Source organism: Cherax quadricarinatus, unplaced genomic scaffold (genome assembly GCF_038502225.1).
Source record: "Cherax quadricarinatus isolate ZL_2023a unplaced genomic scaffold, ASM3850222v1 Contig467, whole genome shotgun sequence".
NCBI lineage: Eukaryota > Metazoa > Arthropoda > Malacostraca > Decapoda > Parastacidae > Cherax > Cherax quadricarinatus.
The window spans coordinates 134496-159953 of record NW_027195493.1 but is presented as its reverse complement, the minus strand read 5'-3'; the positions used below and the strand labels follow the sequence as shown (position 1 = coordinate 159953).

Here is a 25458-nt window from a genome sequence, read left to right as displayed (position 1 = left end):
ACTCAACACTGTGCTTCACTTCACACTCAACACTGTGCTTCACTTCACACTCAACACTGTGCTTCACTTCACACTCAACACTGTGCTTCACTTCACACTCAACACTGTGCTTCACTTCACACTCAACACTGTGCTTCACTTCACACTCAACACTGTGCTTCACTTCACACTCAACACTGTGCTTCACTTCACACTCAACACTGTGCTTCACTTCACACTCAACACTGTGCTTCACTTCACACTCAACACTGTGCTTCACTTCACACTCAACACTGTGCTTCACTTCACACTCAACACTGTGCTTCACTTCACACTCAACACTGTGCTTCACTTCACACTCAACACTGTGCTTCACTTCACACTCAACACTGTGCTTCACTTCACACTCAACACTGTGCTTCACTTCACACTCAACACTGTGCTTCACTTCACACTCAACACTGTGCTTCACTTCACACTCAGCACTGTGCTTCACTTCACACTCAACACTGTGCTTCACTTCACACTCAACACTGTGCTTCACTTCACACTCAACACTGTGCTTCACTTCACACTCAAAACTGTGCTTCACTTCACACTCAACACTGTGCTTCACTTCACACTCAACACTGTGCTTCACTTTACACTCAACACTGTGCTTCACTTCACACTCAACACTGTGCTTCACTTCACACTCAACACTGTGCTTCACTTCACACTCAACACTGTTGTTCACTTCACACTCAACACTGTTGTTCACTTCACACTCAACACTGTGCTTCACTTCACACTCAACACTGTTCTTCACTTTACACTCAACACTGTGCTTCACCTCACACTCAACACTGTGCTTCACATCACACTCAACACTGTGCTTCACTTCACACTCAACACTGTTCTTCACTTCACACTCAACACTGTTCTTCACTTCACACTCAACACTGTGCTTCACTTCACACTCAACACTGTGCTTCACTTCACACTCAACACTGTGCTTCACTTCACACTCAACACTGTGCTTCACTTCACACTCAACACTGTGCTTCACTTCACACTCAACACTGTGCTTCACTTCACACTCAACACTGTGCTTCACTTCACACTCAACACTGTGCTTCACTTCACACTCAACACTGTGCTTCACTTCACACTCAACACTGTGCTTCACTTCACACTCAACACTGTGCTTCACTTCACACTCAACACTGTGCTTCACTTCACACTCAACACTGTGCTTCACTTCACACTCAACACTGTGCTTCACTTCACACTCAACACTGTGCTTCACTTCACACTCAACACTGTGCTTCACTTCACACTCAACACTGTGCTTCACTTCACACTCAACACTGTGCTTCACTTCACACTCAACACTGTGCTTCACTTCACACTCAACACTGTGCTTCACTTCACACTCAACACTGTGCTTCACTTCACACTCAACACTGTGCTTCACTTCACACTCAACACTGTGCTTCACTTCACACTCAACACTGTGCTTCACTTCACACTCAACACTGTGCTTCACTTCACACTCAACACTGTGCTTCACTTCACACTCAACACTGTGCTTCACTTCACACTCAACACTGTGCTTCACTTCACACTCAACACTGTGCTTCACTTCACACTCAACACTGTGCTTCACTTCACACTCAACACTGTGCTTCACTTCACACTCAACACTGTGCTTCACTTCACACTCAACACTGTGCTTCACTTCACACTCAACACTGTGCTTCACTTCACACTCAACACTGTGCTTCACTTCACACTCAACACTGTGCTTCACTTCACACTCAACACTGTGCTTCACTTCACACTCAACACTGTGCTTCACTTCACACTCAACACTGTGCTTCACTTCACACTCAACACTGTGCTTCACTTCACACTCAACACTGTGCTTCACTTCACACTCAACACTGTGCTTCACTTCACACTCAACACTGTGCTTCACTTCACACTCAACACTGTGCTTCACTTCACACTCAACACTGTGCTTCACTTCACACTCAACACTGTGCTTCACTTCACACTCAACACTGTGCTTCACTTCACACTCAACACTGTGCTTCACTTCACACTCAACACTGTGCTTCACTTCACACTCAACACTGTGCTTCACTTCACACTCAACACTGTGCTTCACTTCACACTCAACACTGTGCTTCACTTCACACTCAACACTGTGCTTCACTTCACACTCAACACTGTGCTTCACTTCACACTCAACACTGTGCTTCACTTCACACTCAACACTGTGCTTCACATCACACTCAACACTGTGCTTCACTTCACACTCAACACTGTGCTTCACTTCACACTCAACACTGTGCTTCACTTCACACTCAACACTGTGCTTCACTTCACACTCAAAACGGTGCTTCACTTTACACTCAACACTGTGCTTCCCTTCACACTCAACACTGTGCTTCACTTCACACTCAACACTGTGCTTCACTTCACACTCAACACTGTGCTTCACTTCACACTCAACACTGTGCTTCACTTCACACTCAACACTGTGCTTCACTTCACACTCAACACTGTGCTTCACTTCACACTCAACACTGTGCTTCACTTCACACTCAACACTGTGCTTCACTTCACACTCAACACTGTCCTTCACTTCACACTCAACACTGTGCTTCACTTCACACTCAACACTGTGCTTCACTTCACACTCAACACTGTGCTTCACTTCACACTCAACACTGTGCTTCACTTCACACTCAACACTGTGCTTCACTTCACACTCAACACTGTGCTTCACTTCACACTCAACACTGTGCTTCACTTCACACTCAACACTGTGCTTCACTTCACACTCAACACTGTGCTTCACTTCACACTCAACACTGTGCTTCACTTCACACTCAACACTGTGCTTCACTTCACACACAACACTGTGCTTCACTTCACACTCAACACTGTGCTTCACTTCACACTCAACACTGTGCTTCACTTCACACTCAACACTGTGCTTCACTTCACACTCAACACTGTGCTTCACTTCACACTCAACACTGTGCTTCACTTCACACTCAACACTGTGCTTCACTTCACACTCAACACTGTGCTTCACTTCACACTCAACACTGTGCTTCACTTCACACTCAACACTGTGCTTCACTTCACACTCAACACTGTGCTTCACTTCACACTCAACACTGTGCTTCACTTCACACTCAACACTGTGCTTCACTTCACACTGAACACTGTGCTTCACTTCACACTCAACACTGTGCTTCACTTCACACAACACTGTGCTTCACTTCACACTCAACACTGTGCTTCACTTCACACTCAACACTGTGCTTCACTTCACACTCAACACTGTGCTTCACTTCACACTCAACACTGTGCTTCACTTCACACTCAACACTGTGCTTCACTTCACACTCAACACTGTGCTTCACTTCACACTCAACACTGTGCTTCACTTCACACTCAACACTGTGCTTCACTTCACACTCAACACTGTGCTTCACTTCACACTCAACAATGTGCTTCACTTCATACTCAACACTGCTTCACTTCACATTCAACACTGTGCTTCACTTCACACTCAACACTGTGCTTCACTTCACACTTCACTTCACTTCACACTCAACACTGTGCTTCACTTCACACTCAACACTGTGCTTCACTTCACACTCAACACTGTGCTTCACTTCACACTCAACACTGTGCTTCACTTCACACTCAACACTGTGCTTCACTTCACACTCAACACTGTGCTTCACTTCACACTCAACACTGTGCTTCACTTCACACTCAACACTGTGCTTCACTTCACACTCAACACTGTGCTTCACTTCACACTCAACACTGTGCTTCACTTCACACACAACACTTTCACACTCAACACTGTGCTTCACTTCACACTCAACACTGTGCTTCACTTCACACTCAACACTGTGCTTCACTTCACACTCAACACTGTGCTTCACTTCACACTCAACACTGTGCTTCACTTCACACTCAACACTGTGCTTCACTTCACACTCAACACTGTGCTTCACTTCACACTCAACACTGTGCTTCACTTCACACTCAACACTGTGCTTCACTTCACACTCAACACTGTGCTTCACTTCACACTCAACACTGTGCTTCACTTCACACTCAACACTGTGCTTCACTTCACACTCAACACTGTGCTTCACTTCACACACAACACTGTGCTTCACTTCACACTCAACACTGTGCTTCACTTCACACTCAACACTGTGCTTCACTTCACACTCAACACTGTGCTTCACTTCACACTCAACACTGTGCTTCACTTCACACTCAACACTGTGCTTCACTTCACACTCAACACTGTGCTTCACTTCACACTCAACACTGTGCTTCACTTCACACTCAACACTGTGCTTCACTTCACACTCAACACTGTGCTTCACTTCACACTCAACACTGTGCTTCACTCCACACTCAACACTGTGCTTCCCTTCACACTCAACACTGTGCTTCACTTCACACTGTGCTTCACTTCAACACTTCACTCTCAACACTGTGCTTCACTACACACTCAACACTGTGCTTCACTTCACACTCAACACTGTGCTTCACTTCACACTCAACACTGTGCTTCACTTCACTTCACACTCAACACTGTGCTTCACTTCACTTCACACTCAACACTGTGCTTCACTTCACACTCAACACTGTGCTTCACTTCACACTCAACACTGTCCTTCACTTCACACTCAACACTCACACTTCACTTCACACCGTGCTTCACTTCACACTCAACACTGTGCTTCACTTCACACTCAACACTGTGCTTCACTTCACACTCAACACTGTGCTTCACTTCACACTCAACACTGTGCTTCACTTCACACTCAACACTGTGCTTCACTTCACACTCAACACTGTGCTTCACTTCACACTCAACACTGTGCTTCACTTCACACTCAACACTGTGCTTTACTTCACACTCAACACTGTGCTTCACTTCACACTCAACACTGTGCATCACTTCTCACTCAACACTGTGCTTCACTTCACACTCAACACCGTGCTTCACTTCACACTCAACACTGTGCTTCTATTCACACTCAACACTCTTCACTTCATACTCAACATTGTGCTTCACTTCACATTCAACAATGTGCTTCACTTCACGGTCAACACTGTGCTTCACTTCACACTCAACACTGTGCTTCACTTCACACTCAACACTGTGCTTCACTTCACACTCAACACTGTGCTTCACTTCACACTCAACACTGTGCTTCACTTCACACTCAACACTGTGCATCACCTCACACTCAACACTGTGCTTCACTTCACACTCAACACTGTGCTTCACTTCACACTCAACACTGTGCTTCACTTCACACTCAACACTGTGCTTCACTTCACACTCAACACTGTGCTTCACTTCACACTCAACACTGTGCTTCACTTCACACTCAACACTGTGCTTCACTTCACACTCAACACTGTGCTTCACTTCACACTCAACACTGTGCTTCACTTCACACTCAACACTGTGCTTCACTTCACACTCAACACTGTGCTTCACTTCACACTCAACACTGATACACTTCACACACAACACTGTGCTTCACTTCACACTCAACACTGTGCTTCACTTCACACTCAACACTGTGCTTCACTTCACACTCAACACTGTGCTTCACTTCACACTCAACACTGTGCTTCACTTCACACTCAACACTGTGCTTCACTTCACACTCAACACTGTGCTTCACTTCACACTCAACACTGCTTCACTTCACACTCAACACTGTGCTTCACTTCACACTCAACACTGTGCTTCACTTCACACTCAACACTGTGCTTCACTTCACACTCAACACTGTGCTTCACTTCACACTCAACACTGTGCTTCACTTCACACTCAACACTGTGCTTCACTTCACACTCAACACTGTGCTTCACTTCACACTCAACACTGTGCTTCACTTCACACTCAACACTGTGCTTCACTTCACACTCAACACTGTGCTTCACTTCACACTCAACACTGTGCTTCACTTCACACTCAACACTGTGCTTCACTTCACACTCAACACTGTGCTTCACTTCACACTCAACACTGTGCTTCACTTCACACTCAACACTGTGCTTCACTTCACACTCAACACTGTGCTTCACTTCACACTCAACACTGTCCTTCACTTCACACTCAACACTGTGCTTCACTTCACACTCAACACTGTGCTTCACTTCACACTCAACACTGTGCTTCACTTCACACTCAACACTGTGCTTCACTTCACACTCAACACTGTGCTTCACTTCACACTCAACACTGTGCTTCACTTCACACTCAACACTGTGCTTCACTTCACACTCAACACTGTGCTTCACTTCACACTCAACACTGTGCTTCACTTCACACTCAACACTGTGCTTCACTTCACACTCAACACTGTGCTTCACTTCACACTCAACACTGTGCTTCACTTCACACTTCAACACTGTGCTTCACTTCACACTCAACACTGTGCTTCACTTCACACTCAACACTGTGCTTCACTTCACACTCAACACTGTGCTTCACTTCACACTCAACACTGTGCTTCACTTCACACTCAACACTGTGCTTCACTTCACACTCAACACTGTGCTTCACTGCACACTCAACACTGTGCTTCACTTCACACTCAACACTGTGCTTCACTTCACACTCAACACTGTGCTTCACTTCACACTCAACACTGTGCTTCACTTCACACTCAACACTGTGCTTCACTTCACACTCAACACTGTGCTTCACTTCACACCCAACACTGTGCTTCACTTCACACTCAACACTGTGCTTCACTTCACACTCAACACTGTGCTTCACTTCACACTCAACACTGTGCTTCACTTCACACTCAACACTGTGCTTCACTCCACACTCAACACTGTGCTTCACTTCACACTCAACACTGTGCTTCACTTCACACTCAACACTGTGCTTCACTTCACACTCAACACTGTGCTTCACTTCACACTCAACACTGTGCTTCACTTCACACTCAACACTGTGCTTCACTTCACACTCAACACTGTGCTTCACTTCACACTCAACACTGTGCTTCACTTCACACTCAACACTGTGCTTCACTTCACACTCAACACTGTTCTTCACTTCACAGTCAACACTGTGCTTCACTTCACACTCAACACTGTGCTTCACTTCACACTAAACACTGTTCTTCACTTCACACTCAACACTGTGCTTCACTTCACACTCAACACTGTGCTTAACTTCACACTCAATACTATGCTTCACTTCACACTCAACTCTGTGCTTCACTTCACACTCAACACTGTGCTTCACTTCATTTCACACTCAACACTGTGCTTCACTGTGCTTCACTTCACACCCAACACTGTGCTTCACTTCACACTCAACACTGTGCTTCACTTCACACTCAACACTGTGCTTCACTTCACACTCAACACTGTGCTTCACTTCACACTCAACACTGTGCTTCACTTCACACTCAACACTGTGCTTCACTTCACACTCAACACTGTGCTTCACTTCACTTCACACTCAACACTGTGCTTCACTTCACACTCAACACTGTGCTTCACTTCACACTCAACACTGTGCTTCACTTCACACTCAACACTGTGCTTCACTTCACACTCAACACTGTGCTTCACTTCACACTCAACACTGTGCTTCACTTCACACTCTACACTGTGCTTAACTTCACACTCAACACTGTGCGTAACTTCACACTCAACACTGTGCTTAACTTCACACTCAATACTGTGCTTCACTTCACACTCAACACTGTGCTTCACTTCACACTCAACACTGTGCTTCACTTCATTTCACACTCAACACTGTGCTTCACTTCACACCCAACACTGTGCTTCACTTCACACCCAACACTGTGCTTCACTTCACACTCAACACTGTGCTTCACTTCACACTCAACACTGTGCTTCACTTCACACTCAACACTGTGCTTCACTTCACACTCAACACTGTGCTTCACTTCACAGTCAACACTGTGCTTCACTTCACACTCACACTCAACACTCAACACTGTGCTTCACTTCACACTCAACACTGTGCTTCACTTTCACTTGCTTCACACTCAACACTGTGCTTCACTTCACACTTCACTTCACACTCAACACTGTGCTTCACTTCACGCCCAACACTGTGCTTCACTTCACACTCAACATTGTGCTTCACTTCACACACAACACTGCTTCACATCTCACTCAACACTGTGCTTCACTTCACACTCAACACTCTGCTTCACTTCACACTCAACACTGTGCTTAACTTCACACTCAACACTGTGCTTCACTTCACACACAACACTGTGCTTCACTTCACACTCAACACTGTGCTTCACTTCACACTCAACACTGTGCTTCACTTCACACTCAACACTGTGCTTCACTTCACACTCAACACTGTGCTTCACTTCACACTCAACACTGTGCTTCACTTCACACTCAACACTGTGCTTCACTTCACACTCAACACTGTGCTTCACTTCACACTCAACACTGTGCTTCACTTCACACTCAACACTGTGCTTCACTTCACACTCAACACTGTGCTTCACTTCACACTCAACACTGTGCTTCACTTCACACTCAACACTGTGCTTCACTTCACACTCAACACTGTGCTTCACTTCACACTCAACACTGTGCTTCACTTCACACTCAACACTGTGCTTCACTTCACACCCAACACTGTGCTTCACTTCACACTCAACACTGTGCTTCACTTCACACTCAACACTGTGCTTCACTTCACACTCAACACTGTGCTTCACTTCACACTCAACACTGTGCTTCACTCCACACTCAACACTGTGCTTCACTTCACACTCAACACTGTGCTTCACTTCACACTCAACACTGTGCTTCACTTCACACTCAACACTGTGCTTCACTTCACACTCAACACTGTGCTTCACTTCACACTCAACACTGTGCTTCACTTCACACTCAACACTGTGCTTCACTTCACACTCAACACTGTGCTTCACTTCACACTCAACACTGTGCTTCACTTCACACTCAACACTGTGCTTCACTTCACACTCAACACTGTGCTTCACTTCACACTCAACACTGTGCTTCACTTCACACTCAACACTGTGCTTCACTTCACACTCAACACTGTGCTTCACTTCACACTCAACACTGTGCTTCACTTCACAGTATATGAAGCAACTATTACTGTCGTAGAGGATATCACTGATATACTGTATATAAAGCCTCTGGTTATGTAATGCATTTCACGTAGTTTAATCTTGTACCCTAGGATTCGGCCCGGATGAGTGGACTAAGACCCAGGTACCTACTTACAGCTTGGTTAGGAGGGGGCAGTAGGTGTTAGAAACATGCCCAACCTTTCATCCGTGCCGGGATCAATCCCTGTAGCTTTAGTGTGTTAGCTCAGGACAAGAGCAAGCAAGTCACAAGCCCTCCCGCTAAGTAAGTTTATTCAGTTACATAGATTATCATACATAGCAACATATGTGCAGAGAACCTAGGGGTTGAGCCCCGGTGCTTTCGGCTGTGAGTCAACTGTTCTACTACAGTTGATTCCGAACATAGTTTGGAGAAGGGATGTAGTTCAGCTGGGCTTGTGAGGTCTCTGGGGAGACCTAATTTAACCAATTATATGGTCACACCTTGCCTTGGCAAACGTCTGTAGCCACGCCCACGTCTGAGGTCTTTTGTTCTTGACGGCGTCAAATCCAGGCGTCAGGTACACGTGGTTGTGGAGGGTGCTTGGACCACCATAAAAGCCCAAGGAAGAGCTGAGTAGAGAGATTCGAGCGGAGCTGCTGCTGGGGTGTAGAGCTCCTGAGCAGAGATTCGAGTGGAGCTGCTGCTGGGGTGTAGAGCTCCTGAGCAGAGATTCGAGCGGAGCTGCTGCTGGGGTGCAGGACTCGGGAGAAGGCTGCTGAAGTCTCTGGAGGAGACTGTTGGAGACATTGGGCAGAGTACTGGCTTGGCGCAGTACTCGTGCTGTGTAGGTCTTGGGACCTGGGGCTTAGTTCCTGTAGTGAACTGTCCTCTGTGCTATATTGTAAGTTATATTCATTTTCGTCAAGTTGATTGTGTTCCCTGTCTCACTGCTTATGTGTACCACCCCGTTTATCTAAACCCCAATAATGCTCTGTTCCCAAACATATTATTGTACAAAGACTTAATAATAAACTGTGTTTGAGTAGAATAGTAATATTCACTGCCCACCGTTATTTATTCTTTTTTCTTATATTTTATTATGTTTATATGAGTGAAGAATGGGCGAGGCATATGTTAGTGAGTAGTGTAGCGTTAATGAGAGTGTCGTGGTGGTCACCACTGACCTGTCATTACCTACCTACCTCCGCTAATCATCTCACTCCTAACACCTCGCCTGCCTCTCCCCTGCCTACATAATCCCTTACTCTCATATTCCCCACTTATATCCTATTCAATCATTACCCCCCTACATGACATGGTGTCTAAGCGGTGGTGGTTCTTATTATTTTTATAGTAGGAACCAGTCCCATGTGCCTTATTTTTGACTGCTCGGTTATACTTGTTATGCTACCATTTGCTACCACTTTTTTTTTTTCTTGTGTGTAAAATCTAAAGTGAATATCTGTATGATATTATAATCCTAGTGACCTTAACTGTCCTTTTTTGATGGTGGGTCTAAATAATTGTTTGGGTGTAATATTATATTTGGTGGAGTTGGTTGTTGGTTTGAGATAAATGGTGGAGAATATCAGTATTTGGGTGAGACTTTTGGGGGAAGCAATTACTGGCCGAAATTGAATATTTACAGAGGAATGAGAAGTCACCCAGCCCGCCTTGGAAGACTTACCCACAACTGTCACCCATTGAAGAGTTGCCTATGATTGCTGTCCACCTGATGTGCCCAGTCACCCAGCTGATATGCCCAGTCACCCAGCTGATGTGCCCCAGTAGATGTATTGCTGCCCTGGTCTGTCATCCAGTGTAGTGGGTGTCTGTGTCACCCAGCCTCTGTGACCATCACCCACGGACCGCCAGTTACCCGCAGTTGCCAGGGATGGGTGACCACACCTGCTGTTGATGACCTGAAGTGACCTCACCTCACCCCGAGCAACTGACCATTGCCTGCTACGGCTGATGTCGGCTGCTGTGATGCTGCTGAGATGTTGTAGCCGTGCTGCTATGCTGTGGCCGTGCTGAGATGCTGTAGCCGTGCTGCGATGCTGTGGCCGTGCTGTGTGCTGCTGTGATGTTGAGATGCTGCGGCCGTGCTGAGATGTTGGGACCATGCTGTGATGCATTAGCCGTGCTGTGATGCTGCGATGCTGCCTAGCTCAGGAGGAGATGGCGGTGATGCTGCACTGGTGTGTGAGGGATCCTGGCTGGTGTGCCAGGACAGGAGAATCTACTATGAAGGAGTTGCCATCCTCGGAGATGTGGAAGGACGTGAGCCGTGGAGATGGACTCTGGCTGCTGGGACCAGCCTGCTATCAAGGACGGTATGGAGGTGTATCCTGCCTTGCTGGTCGACCTGTACGACCGGTATGCGGGGATGTCCTGCCAGCCATGAGAGACAATTGAGAGTGTGAGATGTCCCCAGCCTACTTTGACTTGCCAGAAGTGTTAGTGTTACCTGTGTGAAATAAGGTGACCTTGAAAACGGTCCAGTGATTATGGCCGCCTTGTTTTATGAGGCCAGTGAATCCTAGTAGTGGCATAGGATAATAGAGGGTCTTAGCTGCGATGCCTGCCCTGTCTCGATTTTCAGATGTTGTAGTGCGCATGTGAAGTGTGCCGAAAATGCGACCTTGGTGGTCGTGAAGTGGTCCAGTTGCAGTTACTTGAAAGAATGCAACCCGTTGGAGCAGTTTTCCACGCCATAGAAGCCTAGAGAGGTTTGGCCCAATGGTTAACGTGCGAGGGTGACTAGCATTGGCTAGTGCATTTCTAGTAGAAGTAGGGAAGGCACTGGAGCCCGATATTTAGGTTTAAGGAGAAATGATGGGTAAGGAGGCTTTGCACCAGAGAGCAACTGTTATGCTGGTCAACTGCCAGGTGTACTGATTATGCTGCCTTGTGGTAGTTGAGAAGGTTGAGGGAAATATATGTAGTTGAATAATTGTATTATGTATAATTTTGTCTTTGTATTGTAATAGATTAAGGGATTAGGATTAAAATAGTCTAATAACTAGGACAAATTGTCCTAGTTCTCAGATATTTTAAATTGGGGGAGAAAGGGGGATGTGATGTAGTTCAGCTGGGCTTGTGAGGTCTCTGGGGAGACCTAATTTAACCAATTATATGGTCACACCTTGCCTTGGCAAACGTCTGTAGCCACGCCCACGTCTGAGGTCTTTTGTTCTTGACGGCGTCAAATCCAGGCGTCAGGTCGTACACGTGGTTGTGGAGGGTGCTTGGACCACCATAAAAGCCCAAGGAAGAGCTGAGTAGAGAGATTCGAGTGGAGCTGCTGCTGAGGTGTAGAGCTCCTGAGCAGAGATTCGAGCGGAGCTGCTGCTGGGGTGTAGAGCTCCTGAGCAGAGATTCGAGCGGAGCTGCTGCTGGGGTGCAGGGCTCGGGAGAAGGCTGCTGAAGTCTCTGGAGGAGACTGTTGGAGACATTGGGCAGAGTACTGGCTTGGCGCAGTACTCGTGCTTTGTAGGTCTTGGGACCTGGGGCTTAGTTCCTGTAGTGAACTGTCCTCTGTGCTATATTGTAAGTTATATTCATTTTCGTCAAGTTGATTGTGTTCCCTGTCTCACTGCTTATGTGTACCACCCCATTTATCTAAACCCCAATAATGCTCTGTTCCCAAATATATTATTGTACAAAGACTTAATAATAAACTGTGTTTGAGTAGAATAGTAATATTCACTGCCAACTGTTATTTATTCTTTTTTCTTATATTTTATTATGTTTATATGAGTGAAGAATGGGCGAGGCATATGTTAGTGAGTAGTGTAGCGTTAATGAGAGTGTCGTGGTGGTCACCACTGACCTGTCATTACCTACCTACCTCCACTAATCATCTCACTCCTAACACCGCGCCTGCTCTCCCCTGCCTACATAATCCCTTACTCCCATATCCCCCACTTATATCCTATTCAATCATTACCCCCTTACATGACATCGTGGCTCATTTACATATAAGTTCTCTTGTTCTTCCCCATGATGCAATCCATGATAGTTGATTAGCTTTTAGATATCTATTTACTGCTAGATAAGCCGGGGCAACAGTTAAGAGACTTACATTTTCTTTAATGATAATAATTTTTATTTCTTGTAGTATATGAAGCAACTATTACTGTCGTAGAGGATATCACTGATATACTGTATATAAAGCCTCTGGTTATGTAATGCATTTCACGTAGTTTAATCTTGTACCCTAGGATTCGGCCCGGATGAGTGGACTAAGACCCAGGTACCTACTTACAGCTTGGTTAGGAGGGGGCAGTAGGTGTTAGAAACATGCCCAACCTTTCATCCGTGCCGGGATCAATCCCTGTAGCTTTAGTGTGTTAGCTCAGGACAAGAGCAAGCAAGTCACAAGCCCTCCCGCTAAGTAAGTTTATTCAGTTACATAGATTATAATACATAGCAACATATGTGCAGAGAACCTAGGGGTTGAGCCCCGGTGCTTTCGGCTGTGAGTCAACTGTTCTACTACAGTTGATTCCGAACATAGTTTGGAGAAGGGAAAGTTGCTATATGTGGGATTCATGAAAGCAGAGGAAAATAAATTAACAGAGCTGATAGATGAGGTGGAAGGCGGAGTGTGTCCAGAGCCATTATTAAGCAGCTGCTCACTCACTGTGCCGCTCAGTTATCACCCCGTCCTGGAGCAATCAAGTAAGTCATTTTGCTCTCATTCTCGGCTGGTGTATTTCTCCTCTTGTACAGGAAGAATACACTGATAGGGATTGTGATTGATAACTGATGTGGATTGTGGAGGTACGTGAACAGTCATTACCATCATCTGACACAAGTGACAACGTCCCACATAGTCAGGGTTCCTATCATTTCAGACTATGCCAAGTGCTTCGAGAGCTTAACAAGTGTTTCCCTAACACCAAATTTCCACCTAAAAGACTATTGTGACAAAAATCAATAATTTGCTTACTAAATGCTTCTGTGGTGGATACACTGTCAGCTGTTAACTAACAGGTACTTTCTTCATAAGTTCACCGCTGTTATTATAGTAAGAGATGTCGAGATCTTTTGTTTCTGTTTATGGCTATATCTCTTAGTCTCTCCAGAGACTGTTCAACAAACTGATCTTTGATCAAGTCCTCATGAGTAAGAACTTTAATATGAGTGGTGCGTCCTCATATCTGACAAAGACGGAGATATGCTAGGAAAATGATAGGATGGATAATGAGAACGTTCAAAACTAGGGACGCCAAACCCATGATGAATGTCTTCAAATCCCTTGTTTTCTCTTGGCTGGAATTCTGATGTACACTAATTGCCCTTTCCAAGGCAGACAAGACTGCTGACCTGGAGAGTGTACAAAGAACTTTCACGACATATATAAGTAGGATAAAGCACCTAAATTACTGGGAACGGTTGAAGACCCTTGATAACATACACTTGGAAAATCCTAGAGAGATTAATAACAAACTAGCACCCGAAAATCCCTCCGTATGAAAGCAAAAGACTCGGCAGGAAATGCAACATTCTCCTAATGAAAAGCAAGGGTGCCATGAGTACACTGTCTTCAAAAAGGCACTGGACAAGCTTCTAAAGTTAGTACCTGACTAACCAGGCTGTGGTTCGTACGTCAGTTTCCATGCAGTAACAGCCTGGTTGATCAGACCCTGGTCCACCACGAGGCCTAGTCTCAGACCGAGCCGCGGGGTTTTGACCCCGAAACCCTCTCCAGGAAAACTCCAGGTTAGTGGTGAAACTTACTTCCTTCACCTGAGGTGTAACTTCCCTCGTTCAGGTGTATCAGTTGGTTAGTGGTGTAACTTTCCTCCTTCAGGTGTATCAGTAGGTTAGTGGTGTAACTTTCCTCCTTCAGGTGTATCAGTAGGTTAGTGGTGTAACTTTCCTCCTTCAGGTGTATCAGTAGGTTAGTGGTGTAACTTTCCTCCTTCAGGTGTATCAGTAGGTTAGTGGTGTAACTTTCCTCCTTCAGGTGTATCAGTAGGTTAGTGGTGTAACTTTCCTCCTTCAGGTGTATCAGTAGGTTAGTGGTGTAACTTCCCTCGTTCAGGTGTATCAGTAGGTTAGTGGTGTAACTTTCCTCCTTCAGGTGTATCAGTAGGTTAGTGGTGTAACTTCCCTCGTTCAGGTGTATCAGTAGGTTAGTGGTGTAACTTTCCTCCTTCAGGTGTATCAGTAGGTTAGTGGTGTAACTTTCCTCCTTCAGGTGTATCAGTAGGTTAGTGGTGTAACTTTCCTCCTTCAGGTGTATCAGTTGGTTAGTGGTGTAACTTTCCTCCTTCAGGTGTATCAGTAGGTTAGTGGTGTAACTTCCCTCCTTCAGGTGTATCAGTTAGTGGTGTAACTTCCCTCCTGCAGTGGTTACTTCCCTCGTCCATCTGAGGTATAAGTTACGGTGCTATTTTAAAATTATCTGTAGTCTAGTAGTTACTTTCCTCGTCCATCTGAGGTACAAGTTACAGCGCTATTAAAAGTATCAGTAGTCTAGTAGTTACTTCCCTCGTCCAACTGTGGTACAAGTTACGGTGCTCTATTAAAAGTATCAGTAGTCTAGTAGTTACTTCCCTCGTCCAACTGTGGTACAAGTTACGGTGCTATATTAAAAGTATCAGTAGTCTAGTAGTTACTTCCCTCGTCCAACTGTGGTACAAGGTACGGTGTTATGTTAAGCGTATCAGCAGCCTAGTGGTTACCTCCCTTTACACACACACACATGTGGGGTCCCAAAACATGGAGAGACAAGTTGTTGGATGTGGTTCTGGAAAACCTCATTCACCAACATGTTAAGGACACTACCAGAGAGAGAGAGAGGAAGATGAACCAGCAAGACTGGACCTTGTATTCACCCTGAGTAGCTCAAACATCGAGGACATCACTTATGAAAGGCCCCTTGGAGCTAGCGACCACGTGGTTCTGAGCTTTGAATACATTGTAGAGCTACAAGTGGAGAGGGCAACAGTAGTAGAAAGGGAAAAGCCAAACTATAAAAGGGAAGACTACACAGGTTTGAGGACCTTCCTGCAGGAGGTTCAGTGGGAAAGAGAGATGGTAGGAAAGTCAGTAAACGAAATTATGGTCTACGTAACAACAAAATACAACAATAAAATGGTATAAAATACCGACAGGTTGTTTAGGTAAGACCTAACTGTTGCATATGTGTCTTACCTAAACAACAAAATACAAGGAGGCAGAGGAAAGGATTGTTCCCAAAGGTAACAGAAATAATGGGAAGACCAGAATAAGCCCTTGGTTTACCAGACGGTGTAAGGAGGCAAAAACTAAGTGTGCAAGAGAATGGAAAAAGTACAGAAGGCAAAGGACCCTGGAAAATAAAGAGATTAGTCGACGAGCCAGAAACAAGTATGCACAGATAAGGAGGGAGACCCAGTGACAGTATGAAAACGACATCTCTAAGTCCAATATTCCTGCTCATTCTCCAAGGAGAATGAGCAGAAATATTGGACTTAGAGGTTATGGGTGATAGAAGTGGATGGGGGGAGGTGACGAGTGGGAGGTGGAGAGGGTGATCTTGATCCAAGGAGTTGGGGTGAAGTCAAAATTTGAAAAAAAAAATGGAAATTTGGTAGCATTCTCGAAATCTGTCAACACTGTAAAATTTAGGAAAGTGGGTAAAATTGAAGCTTAGGGGGGTTGGAGACAAGGGGAAGCTTAGGGGGGTTGGAGACAAGGGGAAGCTTAGGGGGGTTGGAGACAAGGGGAGGAGTGGAAAAATAAATTCACAAAAAATAAATCGAAAATTTCATCCGAGGAAGTAGAGATCTCACCCCAATAATTCGAGGAGCGGGAGCGATCCGGGTCAGTACGCAGCAGGAGGCACTACAGAAGGAATAGTGGGGTCTCTAGGTGCTGGGGCGGCGAGGGTCGGTGGTGGGCGGGGCAGTGCGGGCGGGGCGGCGTGGGTCGGTGGTGGACGGGGCAGTGCAGGCGGGGCCGCGTGGGTCGGTGGTGGACGGGGCAGTGCGGGCGGGGCGGCGTGGGTCGGTGGTGGACGGGGCAGTGCGGGCGGGGCGGCGTGGGTCGGTGGTGGGCGGGGCAGTGCGGGCGGGGCGGCGTGGGTCGGTGGTGGGCGGGGCAGTGCGGGCGGGGCGGCGTGGGTCCGTGTTGGACGGGGCAGTGCGGGCGAGGTGGCGTGGGTCCGTGTTGGACGGGGCAGTGCGGGCGGGGCGGCGTGGGTCGGTGGTGGGCGGGGCAGTGCGGGCGGGGCGGCGTGGGTCGGTGGTGGACGGGGCAGTGCGGGCGGGGCGGCGTGGGTCGGTGGTGGACGGGGCAGTGCGGGCGGGGCGGCGTGGGTCGGTGGTGGACGGGGCAGTGCGGGCGGGGCGGCGTGGGTCGGTGGTGGGCGGGGCAGTGCGGGCGGGGCGGCGTGGGTCGGTGTTGGACGGGGCAGTGCGGGCGGGGCGGCGTGGGAGAAGACCTCACAGGAAGGAGACCACTCTGGCGGAGACCGCTGAGGCACTTCACTACTGGAATATACCTGGAAAGGATTTCGGGGAACTACGCCCCCGTGGCCTGGATTGTGACCAGGCCCCTTGGAGGGTAAAAGCGTGATCTACCAGGCTGTTACTGGTGGCCGAATGCAAACCGACGAATGAACCACAACCCTGGTGGTCAGGTGCTGACTTTCTGCTACCTATGAATATTTGAAGAGAATACTTGGAAGATCTGGGGTAAGATGGATCAGTGAACATAGTTGTTAACATTATGATGGAGAGGTGAGTGACCAAGATGATGGAGAGGTGAGTCACCAAGATGATGAAGAGGTGAGTCACCAAGATGATGGAGAGGTGAGTGACAAAGATGATTGAGAGGTGAGTCACCAAGATGATGGAGAGGTGAGTCACCAAGATGATGGAGAGGTGAGTGACCAAGATGATGGAGAGGTGAGTCACCAAGATGATGGAGAAGTGAGTGACCAAGATGATGGAGAGGTGAGTGACCAATATGATGGAGAGGTGAGCCACCAAGATGATGGAGAGGTGAGTCACCAAGATGATGGAGAGGTGAGTCACCAAGATGATGGAGAGGTGAGTTACCAAGATGATGGAGAGGTGAGTCACCAAGATGATGGAGAGGTGAGTCACCAAGATGATGGAGAGGTGAGTCACCAAGATGATGGAGAGGTGAGTCACCAAGATGATGGAGAGGTGAGTCACCAAGATGATGGAGAGGTGAGTCACCAAGATGATGGAGAGGTGAGTCACCAAGATGATGGAGAGGTGAGTCACCAAGATGATGGAGAGGTGAGTCACCAAGATGATGGAGAGGTGAGTCACCAAGATGATGGAGAGGTGAGTCACCAAGATGATGGAGAGGTGAGCCACCAAGGTGATGGAGAGGTGAGTCACCAAGATGATGGAGAGGTGAGTCACATAGTGAACATGTTAACATCAAGATGATGGAGAGGTGGAAATAAATGGTATAAAATACCGACACAATGGAAATATAAACACATGTGCAGTATAATGTGATCCTTTATTGACAACGTTTCGCCCACACAGTGGGCTTTTTCAAGTCACAAACAGATCTACCAGGGGTGGAAGGGACGCGAGTATTTATAGTCAGGTTCAGAATGCTGAGGTCAGGTGGAGAATGCTGCATCTGATGATGTACCGAGTGGGGTTATAGAGTCTAAAATCTTGGGTAGCTTGTAAAGGAGATTGGATAAGTTTGTGAGCAGACCTTCTACAGTGTTCTTCCATTCCTGTGTTCTAATGTGGGTGAGGGTCATCTTATGAATCAGTATATTGACATTAAGAGGGACAATAAAAAGAGGATAAGAAAAGCTAAAAGGGACTATGAAATTAAAGTTGCTAGGGATTCTAAAACTAACCCAAAAAGTTTTTTCCAGGTCTATAGAACAAAAGTTAGAGATGAGATAGGTCCCTTTAAAAATAACTATGGGCACCTTACTGACAAAGAGAATGAAATGTGCTCGATTTTTAATAATTATTTTCTCTCAGTTTTTACACAGGAAGACACTAATAATATTGTGTTCTTATGTGGGATAGCGATGAAGAAGTTCCTTGGCAAGTGGTTCAGCTATGTTATAGAAGCCACTATTCTGTTTGAAGTTGTCGGATATAGAAATAAGTGATGATTCCATGATTCTTCAGTATTGAGTGTTGTCTTCTGTGGCAATAAGTCTTGAGTTTCTGTAGTTTATCAAGTGGTTGTGTGAATTACGGTGTTGTACACAGGCATTCCTTGTGTCGTCAGACCTGCTTGCGTATTGGTGTTCTGAAATACGTGTTTGGAGGTCCCTTGATGTTTTGCCCACGTATAATTTGTTGCAGTCATTACAAGGGATTATGTATACCCCTGCAGAGGGTGGAAGCTTGTCCTGTCTATCACTGGTAATGTCCTTGATGGTCGTGGTTGTGGAGGTAGATACTTGGAATGAGGTATTGGAAAAGATGTTGGAAACGTGTTTGGCAATGGAGTTGGTGGGGAGGACTATGTATCTCTTCTGGGCAGTGTCTTCTCTGGGTGTGTTGAAGATATTTAATGCCCGTCGTCTGCAGTCTCTGATGAATGACGAGGATAGTGGAGTTTAGAAAATACTTGTTCAATTAGGAACCAAAACGATCTTCTCCACTTCTACTCTCACCACGACACCAAAACTAAACGTGGTGTAATTATAGGCTTCTTCAGGCGTGCACTCAGAATCTGCAGCAATGAGTTTCTTGAAGAAGAATGCACGATAATTGAACAAGTATTTTCTAAACTCCACGATCCTCGTCACTTCATCAGAGACTGCAGACGATGGGCATTAAACATCTTCAACACACCCAGAGAAGACACTGCACAGAAGAGATACATAGTCCTCCCCACCAACTCCATTGCCAAACACGTTTCCAACATCTTTTCCAATACCTCATTCCAAGTATCTACCTCCACAACCACGACCATCAAGGACATTACCAGTGATAGACAGGACAAGCTTCCACCCTCTGCAGGGGTATACATAATCCCTTGTAATGACTGCAACAAATTATACTTGGGCAAAACATCAAGGGACCTCCAAACACGTATTTCAGAACACCAATACGCAAGCAGGTCTGACGACACAAGGAATGCCTGTGTACAACACCGTAATTCACACAACCACTTGATAAACTACAGAAACTCAAGACTTATTGCCACAGAAGACAACACTCAATACCGAAGAATCATGGAACCATCACTTATTTCTATACCTGGAGTTTACCTGGAGAGAGTTCCGGGGGTCAACGCCCCCGCGGCCAGGTCTGAGACCAGGCCTCCTGGTGGATCAGAGCCTGATCAACCAGGCTGTTGCTGCTGGCTGCACGCAAACCAACATACGAGCTACAGCCCGGCTGATCCGGAACTGACTTTAGGTGCTTGTCCAGTGCCAGCTTGAAGACTGCCAGGGGTCTGTTGGTAATCCCCCTTATGTGTGCTGGGAGGCAGTTGAACAGTCTCGGGCCCCTGACACTTATTGTATGGTCTCTTAACGTGCTAGTGACACCCCTGCTTTTCATTGGGGGGATGGTGCATCGTCTGCCAAGTCTTTTGCTTTCGTAATGAGTGATTTTCGTGTGCAAGTTCGGTACTAGTCCCTCTAGGATTTTCCAGGTGTATATAATCATGTATCTCTCCCTCCTGCGTTCCAGGGAATACAGGTTTAGGAACCTCAAGCGCTCCCAATAATTGAGGTGTTTTATCTCCGTTATGCGCGCCGTGAAAGTTCTCTGTACATTTTCTAGGTCGGCAATTTCACCTGCCTTGAAAGGTGCTGTTAGTGTGCAGCAATATTCCAGCCTAGATAGAACAAGTGACCTGAAGAGTGTCATCATGGGCTTGGCCTCCCTAGTTTTGAAGGTTCTCATTATCCATCCTGTCATTTTTCTAGCAGATGCGATTGATACAATGCTATGGTCCTTGAAGGTGAGATCCTCCGACATGATCACTCCCAGGTCTTTGACGTTGGTGTTTCGCTCTATTTTGTGGCCAGAATTTGTTTTGTACTCTGATGAAGATTTAATTTCCTCATGTTTACCATATCTGAGTAATTGAAATTTCTCATCGTTGAACTTCATATTGTTTTCTGCAGCCCACTGAAAGATTTGGTTGATGTCTGCCTGGAGCTTTGCAGTGTCTGCAATGGAAGACACTGTCATGCAGATTCGGGTGTCATCTGCAAAGGAAGACACGGTGCTGTGGCTGACATCCTTGTCTATGTCGGATATAAGGATGAGGAACAAGATGGGAGCGAGTACTGTGCCTTGTGGAACAGAGCTTTTCACCGTAGCTGCCTCGGACTTTACCCTGTTGACGACTACTCTCTGTGTTCTGTTAGTGAGGAAATTATAGATCCATCGACCGACTTTTCCTGTTATTCCTTTAGCACGCATTTTGTGCGCTATTACGCCATGGTCACACTTGTCGAAGGCTTTTGCAAAGTCTGTATATATTACATCTGCATTCTTTTTGTCTTCTAGTGCATTTAGGACCTTGTCGTAGTGGTCCAATAGTTGAGACAGACAGGAGCGACCTGTTCTAAACCCATGTTGCCCTGGGTTTCTAGATGCGTGGTGATCTTGCTTCTTAGGACCCTTTCAAAGATTTTTATGATATGGGATGTTAGTGCTATTGGTCTGTAGTTCTTTGCTGTTGCTTTACTGCCCCCTTTGTGGAGTGGGGCTATGTCTGTTGTTTTTAGTAACTGTGGGACGACCCCCGTGTCCATGCTCCCTCTCCATAGGATGGAAAAGGCTCGTGATAGGGGCTTCTTGCAGTTCTTGATGAACACAGAGTTCCATGAGTCTGGCCCTGGGGCAGAGTGCATGGGCATGTCATTTATCGCCTGTTCGAAGTCATTTGGCGTCAGGATAACATCGGATAGGCTTGTGTTAATCAAATTTTGTGGCTCTCTTATAAAAAATTCATTTTGATCTTCGACTCTCAGTCTGGTTAGCGGCTTGCTAAAAACTGAGTCATATTGGGACTTGAGTAGCTCACTCATTTCCTTGCTGTCATCTGTGTAGGACCCATCTTGTTTAAGTAGGGGCCCAATACTGGACGTTGTTCTCGATTTTGATTTGGCATAGGAGAAGAAATATTTTGGGTTTCTTTCGATTTCATTTATGGCTTTTAGTTCTTCCCGCGATTCCTGACTCCTAAAGGATTCTTTTAGCTTAAGTTCGATGCTTGCTATTTCTCTGACCAGTGTCTCCCTACACATTTCAGATATATTGACCTCTTTTAGCCGCTCTGTTATTCTTTTCCGTCGCCTGTAAAGGGAGCGCCTGTCTCTTTCTGTTTTACACCTACTCCTCCTTTTTCTTAGAGGAATAAGCCTTGTGCATACATCGAGTGCCACCGAGTTAATCTGTTCTAGGCATAAGTTGGGGTCTGTGTTGCTTAGTATATCTTCCCAGCTTATATCGGTTAGGACTTGGTTTACTTGGTCCCACTTTATGTTTTTGTTATTGAAGTTGAATTTGGTGAATGCTCCCTCGTGACTAATCTCATTATGTCGGTCTGGGGCTCCGCGCATACATGACTGAACCTCAATTATGTTGTGATCTGAGTATATTGTTTTTGATATGGTGATATTTCTTATCAGATCATCATTGTTAGTGAAGATGAGGTCTAGTGTATTCTCCAGTCTAGTAGGCTCTATTATTTGCTGGTTTAAATTGAATTTTGTGCAGAGATTTAAAAGCTCGCGTGAGTGTTAGTTTTCATCAGTGGCTTCTATAACATAGCTGAACCACTTGCCAAGGAACTTCTTCATCGCTATCCCACATAAGAACACGGGAATGGAAGAACACTGTAGAAGGTCTGCTCACAAACTTATGGAATCTCCTTTCCAAGCTACCCAAGATTTTAGACTCTATAACCCCACTCGGTACATCATCAGATGCAGCATTCTCCACCTGACCTCAGCATTCTGAACCTGACTATAAATACTCGCGTCCCTTCCACCCCTGGTAGATCTGTTTGTGACTTGAAAAAGCCCACTTTGTGGGCGAAATGTAGTCAATAAAGGATCACATTACACTGCATATGTGTTTATATTTCCATGATGGAGAGGTGAGTCACATAGTGAACATGTTAACATCAAGATGATGGAGAGGTGAGTCACATAGTGAACATAGTTGTTAACATTATGATGGAGAGGTGAGTCACATAGTGAATATGTTAACATCAAGATGATGGAGAGGTGAGTCACATAGTGAACACAGTTGTTAACACCAAGATGCATCAAATATATTTGATGCAGCCATAAGTTCAAAATCCGATACAATAATATCAATCAAATATAATATTAAACAAACATCAACTCTTTACAGAGTTAGTGAATATTGATACATTTTTCATACAGTGTTGGGAAGGAAGTGAATAATTTACAGTGTTAATTATTTAAAATAACTGACACACAGGGCAGCAGAGGCGCTGAAAGTCAAGATGAGTGATGTTCCTATGTTGAAGTATGTGGTCTTGGGCCCTGGTGATCTAGACGACCTGATGACTCTGCTTGCTAAGCATTACTTCACTCGAGAAAACACAGTGAGTCATCAGTGATGTTTGGTCAGTAGGTTTTACTTACATTATATTTACCTCATTTAAGTACATCCAGATTCTCCAACTCGAAGGACGTTCTAAAGTTAGAATTTTTATCCGTAAATTTTATTTTACAATTATAACTAATTTTATAAGGAACGGAATATACCTTGCAAACACCGCGTTATTCTTCTAGTGTTGTAATGATTTATCAAAACCAGACTCAGGAAATCGTAATGACACGATTGTAAACAAACCATACCACGGGTAGGGTTTGAACCCGCGGTCAGAGAGTCTTAAAACTCCAGACCGTCGTGTTAGCCACTGCACCAGCTAGGCACCACTGTAACCACAAAAGCAAGTTTTTACAGACGAATCTCCCGCTAGCGTGGCCGTGACGAACTCTTGCTCAAGTCCCCTCAAAGCCGTCAAAATGAAGCTAGCTGGCCCAGTGGCTAACACAACGGTCGGAGTTTTGAGACTCTTACCGAGGGTTCAAACCCCACCCGTGGTATGGTTTGTCAAAACATATTGTTTGTAGAATCACTAGTCTCGTTGTCTCCCACCATTACTAAACATACACATTTATGTATGTTGGTATGTACGAACACATACAAGCACACACGTACTGTCCCAACACTCCCTCAAGCTCTAGCTCCCTTTCCCACTCAGATACAATAATTCAGAATTAACTACCATCTACCACTATTCATCCCCACAAGCATCCCTATTCCCATTCTCGCCAGTGCATGATTCTTTCTCACAAGCACTTTCCTCATCACAAAACCAAAGCCCCATTTTGTCTGATTCCCACCATACCTGTCATCCCTCACCGACAATCAGGGCCTCACCTCATCCCAGTGAGAGATTTATCATATCAACCAGCCCTCATCCTTACCACTATCTTACACCTCTTCTATATACCTTCAACTTCTCACCTGTCACAAATTAGTTTCTCTGAATAAGAATTTCATATCCTCTTCTTTATTTACATTACCTTGAAGATTGTCCACATAACAATTTTTATTAAAGGTATCTTTGAAGGAACTATCAGATTTCTTCAGATGTGTATTGTGAAGGCTTACTCAGCCCTGTAACAACTTCAGTCAGTATTACTCAGGCTGGCTCCTCCTTAGGAAAATTAATGAATAGAAAAAGAAATAATTCACAAAGATAAACACTATTTATTAAATCAAACATAAAACAACAAAACATGAAAGGTATATCCTATTTGAAAGAAAAATGAAAAATGAAATGAATAAAATAACATTTGAACTCAACGCTAATCTACAAGGGTGTCTGGTGTTGGTGACAATGTTGTTGAAACCGTAGCCGTTGCTGATGATAAGGGGGGGGGGAAGGTCGCAGGTGTTGGTGACCATCCACTGGCTAGTTCTTCACAGAGAATCGCCGTGATTATTATCCCGATGACAGGAAAGCAGGTTCTTTACCGCTGCAATGCTGTGGAGTTATGTCCTGCACTTTCATACAGGTACACAGGTAGTTCAATACAAAATGGAGAAGTCTCTGGACGTTAGTCCTTCTCCTGTTCTGCTCGTTGATTGCCAGGTGACCCTCTCTGACATCCAAGCTGGAAAGACAGACAGGTTACCCACTGCTTAAATAATCACTCTCCATGGTAAGTCTGATACTTAAAAGATGTGGTGATTATTACAACAGTCAATATAGAGCAAGGCTGAAAAGACTAAGTTTATCATTGATCAAAAGTGAAGCTTTCAACCAATAAATCCACTAGAATACAAGGCA

At 45.5% G+C, this 25458-nt stretch overlaps 1 protein-coding gene across 1 annotated transcript in view; it reads left to right on the top strand.

The window, feature by feature from the left end:
- Nucleotides 1-13737: 13737 nt before the first annotated feature.
- The window catches only part of LOC138851383 (uncharacterized), a 135558-nt gene continuing 123837 nt past the window's right edge, over nt 13738-25458 (top strand). Inside the window, exons 1-2 of the mRNA XM_070080457.1 lie at nt 13738-13821; nt 23571-23697. Of these exons, the coding sequence (XP_069936558.1) occupies nt 23596-23697 (102 nt within the window). The 5' untranslated portion in view covers nt 13738-13821; nt 23571-23595. The remainder of the gene's footprint in view (nt 13822-23570; nt 23698-25458) is intronic.